This window comes from Mesoplodon bidens (genome assembly GCF_964165515.1).
Source record: "Mesoplodon bidens genome assembly, chromosome: 2".
In the NCBI taxonomy this organism is placed as follows: domain Eukaryota; kingdom Metazoa; phylum Chordata; class Mammalia; order Artiodactyla; family Ziphiidae; genus Mesoplodon; species Mesoplodon bidens.
The window spans coordinates 171,175,793-171,185,246 of record NC_138177.1 but is presented as its reverse complement, the minus strand read 5'-3'; the positions used below and the strand labels follow the sequence as shown (position 1 = coordinate 171,185,246).

The following is a 9,454-nucleotide window of genomic DNA, read 5'->3' as shown; positions in this document are numbered from 1 at the left end:
CCCAGTAGAACTAGCAATCAAAGCTACTGAAATACATGCTCTACCAAAACAAGGAAATAAACCCTGTTTGGGAGCCGGTGGGGGGATGGCGGCGGGGTGGCGGGAAGGCAGAAAGCAAGAGAACCAGAAAACAGGATCCAACACAGGAAAGAATCAAAGGAAATTTCCAGGGTGGTAGTAAAACAAGGTCCCAGGACAATGGCTCTACAGGTCTGTAGGGTAAGCAGTCCAGGTTGGAGCCCAGGGACGATGCCTCAGGAGGGGTGTCTCTAAGAAACACAGAGACCTGAACGACCACCTGGTGTGTTCAACCAGATAGACGTTTTAGGGTACTGCTGGACAGTTGGGGGATGAATTAGTGATGTGTACATAAGGAAGTTTGTTTTCGTTTGTTTTGGTTTTGTTTTTTAATAAGGTGATTAAATACCTCTAGAAAAGCAAAAATGTTGTCCAGTAAGGAAAAATGAAATCATAACACACTTCAAGGCTCAGCTATGAACAATAGTTACATAGTCATAATACTTAAACACTGAATACTGATGCCACAGCAACAAAATGATATAACTAAACTGAGAGGAAGGAAGGGAAAATAATGTGTGGGATGTGGGTAGATGAAAGGGCATTAAATCTTCACCTTCCATAGAAGAGAGGCAATAGATAAAGTTTCAAAAAGTGGAAAATCTGAATTAGGTGTGTTATTTAAAAATAAGGAGGCAGGGCTTCCCTGGTGGCGCAGTGGTTGAGAGTCTGCCTGCCGATGCAGGGGACACGGGTTCGTGCCCCGGTCCGGGAAGATCCCACATGCCGCGGAGCGGCTGGGCCCGTGAGCCATGGCCGCTGAGCCTGCGCGTCCGGAGCCTGTGCTCCGCAACGGGAGAGGCCACAGCAGTGAGAGGCCCGCGTACCGCATAAATAAATAAATAAATAAATAAAAATAGGCATATGACAGAAGTGCCATCTAAAATGCATGAAAGAGGGGTTGTCTTTGGAAGTGAGACTTGAGACTGAGGAAAGGATGGGTAGGAAACTGATTTTTTAATTATATGTCTACTATAAGGCAGTTATAGGACTTTTTCAACGAATACCAGTATAAGTATGCGAGAGCTAAAAATTAAGTTGAAAAAAGAAAAAAAAATCCAACTACATGCCAGTCTATGAAGCAGTGATGATACTGCTCTGGTACAAAGCTGGGAGCTCCTACCATGGACGGGAGAGAGGGGAAGGAAGACTTAAGGGAGGGGACAGCCTTGAGCTCTGCCTGGATGATTGGGACCAGGCCGGCCTCTCCAGTCTTCTGAATAGAAAGGACAGTGGGAGCTCTACGGCAGCTGAACCCTTCCGAGGAACCAGTTTAGAGGAAGAGGAGCCGAAGGCAGGACAGCAGGCCCGAGGGTGTCAGGAGGAGCCCCTGAAGGGAGGAATGGTCCCAGAGCCGGTGCCAGAGGGAGGAAATCCCTGCAACGGAGGCCAAGGTGAGTTGTCCACAAGGTAACAAAATGGCTAATGATGTCAAATGCTGCTTTGTGGTCCAGAGGACTTAACATAAACACACCCTTGCAGGACTTCCCTGGTGGTCTGGTGGTTAAGACTCTGCACTTCCACTGCAGGGGCACAGGTTCCCCTTAGTCAGGGAACTAAGATCCCCTATGCCGCGTGGCCAAAAATAAAAATTAAAAACAAACAAACAAAACAGACCCTTGCACACTGTGATCTCAACGCAGTCCAGGGTAACCCTCCCCACACCCACCCCCCGCCAGGATATTCCAAAAGCAGTGGGAACAGAAAAGAAGCAGGACTAGATGAGTGAGCCTACACTAGGCTCCCAAGTGCAGCGCCCCACCCCTTCCTGTTCTCTGAGAGGCAGGAGGCTTAGTTACCTGGTCGAATGCAGGCAATGCTTAGGACACACTTATACTAAAGAAATGGTCATCTAGCTGAAATTCAAATTTAACTGGGCTTCCCGTGTCATGATATATTAACTCTAGCAACCCCAGGAGGCTACGCCTTCCCAAAAGCTTGGAGATATCTCAGCCTTGCAAGCGGAAACTTTGCTACTGGCTTCTCCCACCAGCCTCCTGATGCTTGTGGGGAAGAGGACCCTGAGGCAGTGAGGTCCAGTGGGTGGATCCTTGTGCCTCTCAGAGCCTGTCCTCTTATGGAGAAATAAGGCCATGGCTATGGCGTGGGGACAGTAGGAGACCTCCATGTCCTTCTGGAGTGATTTGCTTTACCACAAGCATGTATTACTTTTATAATCAGCAACAAGCCATAAAGACATTTCCACCTTAAAAATAAAATAAAATGAGGCTGCAGTGGACCAGGTAATCTCTGAGGCCCCCACTGAAGCTAAGATTCTGCCGTTCCAAGTAATTTCCTATTCTTTATTTGCATGTCATTTTAGGAGCATTCAGTGAGGCAGCGTTGTGAGGAGGAGGGTTGCTTTTATCCCCCCACCCCACCCCCCCCCAGGGATTCTGAGCCCAACCGGCTGGCCTGGGGCGAATGTGGCCAGGCTGTGGGACATATCATCTTCCCACTGTCCCCACTCTGGGAGGTCACCTGGCTTGGCCTGGCCTAGCCCAAGCCTCTGGGCTCATTCCTGACCTGGAAGACTCCCCGAATGACCTGTTCTGAAGCCACCGAAAGGGCTTGGGTGTTGGCTCTGTAGGAGACTCCTGGGCCCCCATCAGAGCAGTCCTGAGATTCTAGGGAGCTTGTGATTTAACAAATCCTGAAAGGGGCAGATGTGTCCCCATACCCAGGGTCAAGTGTCTCTTTGCCAGTACACTAGGACCCCTCCCTAGTAAGAGGCCCCACTGGAAGGTCTCAGGGGAGGGTGGAAAACGCCCCATCCATGTGCAGCACACAGTGGACTCACAGAAGAGTGAGGGCCCTGTCGTGGGTCACCCGAGCCTGAGTGGAGCCCCAGTTCCACCTCCTGTCAGCCTTGTGACCTTGGGCAAGTCGCTTAACTGAGAGCCTGGGTAATCCTGTGATAATGACATAATGAATGCAAACCCCCGGAGGTGGCAGCCGGAGGAGGAGAGGTGATCACAAACAGGAATGGTATCTGTTTAATCCCGGGAGAGTCCAGAGGCTCCCCTTTGGCCAAAGGAGCTTTTGATCTGCAATTCCTACAGACCCAGGACCACTCTGGAAGGTTCCCCACCCTCAGAGAGTACCCTCCCGGCTTTAGTCCAGGCGAGGGCCACTACCGGCCGCTGGAGCTGTGACTGGTCTCCCAGCTCAGGCGCAGGAGCCTGGCCCACGACCTTGGAAGAATCTGGGAGAAAGCTTCACCAAGCGACAGTACTTTTCCATTGCACTGCTCGGCCGCCTCATCTGGCTTTCTGCTGTGCAGACAAGAGGCAAAGTGAGCCAGGCCGGCCCATCAGGAACCCACCCGAACTCACCCTCAGAGATGCGGGTAGAGATGTGAGGGGCAATGGGAATCCTAGAAAGAGGAGGGGGATACCGAACGCTCCAGGAGGAGCTTAGAGACCACCAGTGAGACCTGAGAAACGTGCGTTGGCAAAGCCCTCCGGTGGATTTCAGGAGATTCCTACCTCCACCCCTTCCCCTCCGACGATAATGATTAAACCCGATCCACCGCGCCTGTGCTGCGTCTCGGGCGAAGAGCACTGCTAGCCTGCGCGGGGGAGGAGAGAGAGGAGGGGACAAGAGAGCTAGCGGTCCCGCCCGGTGATGTAGGCAGCCCGGGGAGGTGGAGCCGCGACGCGTGAAGGAGTCCCCTCCGCAGTCGCGCTCTCTCGGTCTACCCCTCCGAGCAGCCAGCCGCCAGCCCCGGCTCCGGCGACCTCCCTGCCGCCGCAATTTGGGCGGCGGGGACCGTGGGATCCCCCCTATTCGGGCCTGGGGGGCGTCTCGTCCCCGCCCAGCCCCTGCCCCTCCTTGCTTCCCGGACGTCTGGAGCGACTCCCGGGGGACGCTGTTCCCGGACGCTCGGGCGCTGCCTGGGCATCTCGGCTGCCAGCCCGGCTGGGCACCGGGCATCTGCGAAGCTAGCTAGCCCTGCCTGGCACTGGGCATCTCTGAGCACCGACTGTCTCCGGCGCCGCCCAGCTTCTCGAAAGCCCGGGGCCGCGGGCTTCTGCGCGCCCTCCCCCACGGCCGCCGGGCAGGACGCCTGTGAGCTCGCGGCGTCCCCAGCCCCTCTGGCCGCCGCCGCGATGCTGCCCTGGAGACGTAACAAATTCGTGCTGGTGGAGGACGAGGCCAAGTGCAAGGCGAAGAGCCTGAGCCCGGGGCTCGCCTACACGTCGCTGCTCTCCAGCTTCCTGCGCTCCTGCCCGGACCTGCTGCCCGACTGGCCGCTGGAGCGCCTGGGCCGCGTGTTCCGCAGCCGGCGCCAGAAAGTGGAGCTCAACAAGGAGGACCCGACCTACACCGTGTGGTACCTGGGCAACGCCGTCACCCTGCACGCCAAGGGCGACGGCTGCACCGACGACGCCGTGGGCAAGATCTGGGCGCGCTGCGGGCCGGGCGGGGGCACCAAGATGAAGCTGACGCTAGGCCCGCACGGCATCCGCATGCAGCCGTGCGAGCGCAGCGGCTCTGGGGGCTCGGGGAGCCGCAGACCGGCGCACGCCTACCTGCTACCGCGCATCACCTACTGCACGGCGGACGGGCGCCACCCGCGCGTCTTCGCCTGGGTCTACCGCCACCAGGCGCGCCACAAGGCCGTGGTGCTGCGCTGCCACGCCGTGCTGCTGGCGCGGGCGCACAAGGCGCGCGCCCTGGCCCGCCTGCTCCGCCAGACCGCGCTGGCGGCTTTCAGCGACTTCAAGCGCCTGCAGCGCCAGAGCGACGCGCGCCACGTGCGCCAGCAGCACCTCCTCGCGGGGGGCGCCGCCGCCTCGGTGCCCCGCGCCCCGCTGCGCCGGCTGCTCAACGCCAAGTGCGCCTACAGGCCGCCGGCCGCCGAGCGCGGCCGCGGGGCGCCGCGCCTCAGCAGCATCCAGGAGGAGGACGAGGACCAGGACGAGGAGGCGGAGGAGCGCGAGGAAGGAGCCCCCCAGAGCGAGCGGCCGGAGGTGCTCAGCCTGGCCCGGGAGCTGAGGACGTGCAGCCTGCGGGGCGCCCCGGCGCCTCCGCCGCCCTCGCAGCCTCGCCGCTGGAAGGCCGGCCACCGGGAGCGGGCCGGCCAGGCGCGCTGAGAGCCGAAGGGACAGGACTTGCGGCCCCAGACCCGGCCGGCCTGACTTAACAGCCTCTAACCCCGGCCCTGCCCGCTACGGCTCCCCCTGGTACCCCGGCCCGTGCCTCCCTCGTGGTCTCTGTTGTCCGCGAGCCTCATCCTGGCTCACGGTGACGCCTGACACGCCCTTGTGTTGGGGAACCAGATGGGGGAGCAGCAGAATTCAGTGCTCACCTCTCCCCCCACCTGAAACTCCCGGAGCCCTCCACTGTGGATTTGCCCCCTACGCTTCCCACCAAGTCTCTTTACCCATAGACCACGCCTTCTCCCCAAACATCCTCTCAAGAGTAGGGGGAGAGACGTTTCCAGAAATCCAGGAGGGTGGCCTTGGATCTTGGCCAGGTGGAGGCAGTGATCCTGCCCTTGACCAGGCTAGCCTTCCTCCCTGGGATGAGACCAACCCTGGGGAGGCATTCTTGTAGGGGGAAGAGTAAGTAGCCCTGGAGAACTGAGGCCAGGCCCAAAGTGGCAACTGAGTCTGCTGCCTTACGCACAAGGAAGACTTCTCTATACCTGGCCTCTCTACCCCTTGGAGGACTTCTGGGACTTCACTGCTCTGGCTCTGGAGAAGACTGGGATGTTCCTACCAACCCCAACCACAGGCTAGGCCGAGTAACAGCTCTCTGCCCCAGATGGCTGTCCAAGCCTGTGCCCTGGCACCTGCCACCCCTCACAGGACTCCTCACCCACCCCATCTTTCTGCATACCGATGTGTGTGGTTCCCCCCTAGGTGCCCCACAACCAGGACCAAGACGAGGCCTCCAGAGGAGGTAAGGAGGACCTCTGGCAGTGCTTGAGGACACTGACTACCCAGAAAATGGACACAGGAGGGATGCCCCCAAGTTGAGGCTTGTCAGAGCACGAGGGTCCTGACAGCAGCTGGATTCTCATAGCAGGATGAGGCAGGAGGATGCGGTAACCCAACAGAGAGAGCGGACCCCTGCCCATGTGTCTCTCAGCAAGGCCACTAAAAACCCAAAGATCTATGTGTCACCAAATGATCACTGTAAATAAAGTGTTCCTGCTTTTTCAGCCTGTCACCACTCCTGTGTTGTGTTTGATGCCAGGCCTGCTGGGGGTGAAAAGATTATCATCAGAGCCTTGAAGGGCAGGAGAAGACCCCAGGAAGTATCCCCTTTAGCAGCTGGAGCCAACTCTCAGGATAGGGGGGGACGAAGGGGCTGCTGCCAGGAAGCTGTTCCCTTCATGTCGGGAAAGGAAACAGTAGCAGGTGCCTCGCCTGCACGTCACCTGTGCCAAGCCTGGAAGGGGTGTCAGCTGTCTGTCTCAGCGTCCCGGAATGTCTCTCGGCCTGGGCACCAAACACAAGTGTCTCTGCGACATTTGGCAGGGAGGGGGCACTGGGCTGGGGCCTTCTCATCAGCCATGTATCTTTGAGAAGGTTCATGTGTATGTATGTCAAAGCAGGTGGTATTTGCTGGGTCTCCTCAAGGATGTAAGGGAGAGGGGTGGGCAACCCAATTTGCTTTCAGAGGAGCTGGAGAGATCTGTCCAGACCATTATAACAGCAGGAGTCCTGAGCTTGGATATCTTCTTTACTTCTGTGCTGAGCTGGGCACTGATCCCAGAGTTGTCCAGAGCCCAGACGAGTGGCCTCTGCAATTACCAGCAATCAGGATTGTTCTGTTTCCTGGAGCTGCTGGAACAGAGGGTACCACTGCCGCTTCACCCTGGAGAAACCCAGGCAGGGTCGGTGGGGGGGGACTCTGAAGGGGAAAGCTGGGCTTGACTTCACATGTTTTGGGGGTGACAGGGATACCCTGCATGTTCATTGCTTCCCTCTTATGCATTGCCAGGGGATTTGTTGGTGTTTCTCCCCATATACAGAAGGAGAGAAGGAAGTGGGAAGATGTCAGCCCTGGGAGAGGAGGATGGGCTGCAAGGCAGCCTCTGGTGTTAGAGACAACCTCACCCAGAAACAAGGTCACAAGCACAACCTCTTTAATCAGATGCTTGCAGCAGAAATGTACTAAATGCCTGCCTTGGGACAGGCACTAAGCTAGGTCCTAGCGGTCCAGGAGTCCCTTCCCTGTGGCTCTTATATTCTCAAGTGAAATGCATATAATTAAAGGAACACTTGCAATATAATAATTCACAAGCACACTCCCAGCCTTAGCCTCTGCTCTTCCACTCTTCTCTGGCAGCCGCCCAAAACATAGACACACACACACACACACACACACACACACACACACAGAACTGCCTTCTTCCTTTCCTTGCTCCCAGTATGCTCGCTAGACCTGGAGTTAGAAGACCAGAGTGAAAGGATGGTCCCTGCCTCCTTACCAGCTGTATGATGTTGGGCAACTCCCTCAGCCTCTCTGAGCCTCACCTTTATCACTGGTAAAATGGGAGGGGCTAATATCTACCTCACAGGCTGATTATAAGAATTAAATAGAATCGTGTCTGTGAAAAAGCTTTGGCAGATAATAAAATGCCCAGCACATGTGAAGAACAACCATTTTACCCACAGGATTCTTCTCTTTAGATTAGGATTTTTAGTGTGCCTTCCCCCCATGTCCACTCCACTCTCCCTGGTAACGGTGATTATAAGTTGTTTTCTCTCTCTCTCTCTCTCTCTCTCTCTCTCTGTCTCTTTTTTGGCCACGCTGTGCAGCTTGCGGGATCTCAGCTCCCTGACCAGGGCCATGGCAGTGAAAGCCCGGAATCCTAACCACTAATCCTAACTCCCACATCTCCATCCTCAGTGTGTGTGATGGAGGAAGGACCTGGTCCACCTTCCCTCCCACAGTGGGTTGAGGATGAGATAAGCCACAGGGGAGCCAGCACAGTGCCAACTGCCACCAGGCCACAGAGTAGGTGTTGAGGGCAGCCCCAGCCAGCAGGCCCCAAGCATCGTTGCTACCAAAGGAGGAAGATGCCTCCTGGAAAACCAGGCCCCCTCCATCTATACACTGACTGCCTTTCTCCCCCGATCTTATTTATTTATTTATTTTTTCTTTTTGCGGTATGCGGGCCTCTCACCGTTGTGGCCTCTCCCGTTGCGGAGCACAGGCTCCGGATGCGCAGGCCCAGCGGCCATGGCTCACGGGCCCAGCCGCTCCGCGGCATATGGGATCCTCCCAGACCGGGGCACGAACCCGTATCCCCTGCATCGGCAGGCGGACTCCCAACCACTGCGCCACCAGGGAGGCCCTCTCCCCCGATCTTAGACACAAGCTCAAGAAGATCCCTGAAGCATCGGGCGAGCCATCTGGTGTCCCTGTGTCTCTTTTCCAGCACCAGATTCCCCACCTGTAAAATAAAAATGGGAGGGTTCTCCCAGTCCTAGATTTCCCAGGGGTGCCCCAGGAGCTGCTGTGGGGAGTGATGGGGAGACGGAATGGCGAGGCCGCCCCCCACCTGCTTTAACTGGAGCATCATCTCTGTTTTCCCTTTGGGGTTTATGGGATTCCAGTTGAATAATGGGACCCTACAGATTCTTCTTTTTCGAGTTTTAAACACTGGGTGAGATGCCCTTTAAACTTTCCTTCCAGCCCCCATGCTGTGTGTGTCTTAGGTCCACTGGGTCAACTAGGCCTGAGAAGTAACGCTGGAGTGTGAATGTGTCAATGGAGGGCTTTCCAAGAGCAACAGGCAGCCGGGGACAGTGTGTCTCATCTGGGCCAGCCTCTTCCTGGGACCTCTGGGGCCTTATTTCCTGTTCTCCTGATCCTACTCTGGAGGGGCTGGGTTGTGACTGCGGTGACTGCGCCACGGCTCACAGCTTAGAGGATAAAGCTGGCCCGCCGATGCCATCCTGATTCCTGGTGCTCCTGTTCCTCACGTGGACGTGCTCCCAGGCCCCAGGCATGGCCACGTGTTCCCACCTCCAGGCCCATGCCCCTGCCCTTCTCACTACCGCAAATGTCCTTTCCTTCCGCTGCACGTGTCCAATCCTACCCTCTCTTCAAGGCCCAGCACAAATCTCACCTCCTCAGAACTTTCCTTAATGCACACCCCTCCCCCACTCCTGCCAAATCTGGGGGTGATCTCTCCTCTCAAACACACAGGACGTGGCCTATCCTTTTCTCGTGGTCCTCATTAGGTTACCCCTGGGATTCCTGTTTATATGGAAGTGTCTTGTCTCTCATACTGATCCATCTTCATTTCCCCACCCCCTTCAGTACCCTGACCACGGCAGGGCAGAGAGTGAGGCTCAATATTAATTTGTTGAATGAACACATGAATGAACGAGCCAGATGGAAGAGCCAT

General features: G+C 56.7%; 1 protein-coding gene across 1 annotated transcript; it reads left to right on the top strand.

Annotated features, from left to right (window-relative positions):
* Positions 1-3,815: 3,815 nt before the first annotated feature.
* On the top strand, positions 3,816-5,668 carry FAM43B (family with sequence similarity 43 member B). Its single transcript, XM_081224856.1, has one exon. It carries the CDS (start codon positions 4,191-4,193, stop codon positions 5,175-5,177), a length of 987 nt encoding a protein of 328 aa, XP_081080982.1. The 5' UTR covers positions 3,816-4,190; the 3' UTR covers positions 5,178-5,668.
* The last annotated feature ends 3,786 nt before the right edge of the window (positions 5,669-9,454 follow it).

Excerpts from the sequence above, each read along its gene's own strand:
- FAM43B (XM_081224856.1), top strand. The coding sequence starts at position 4,191 with ATGCTGCCCTGGAGACGTAACAAATTCGTGCTGGTGGAGGACGAGGCC.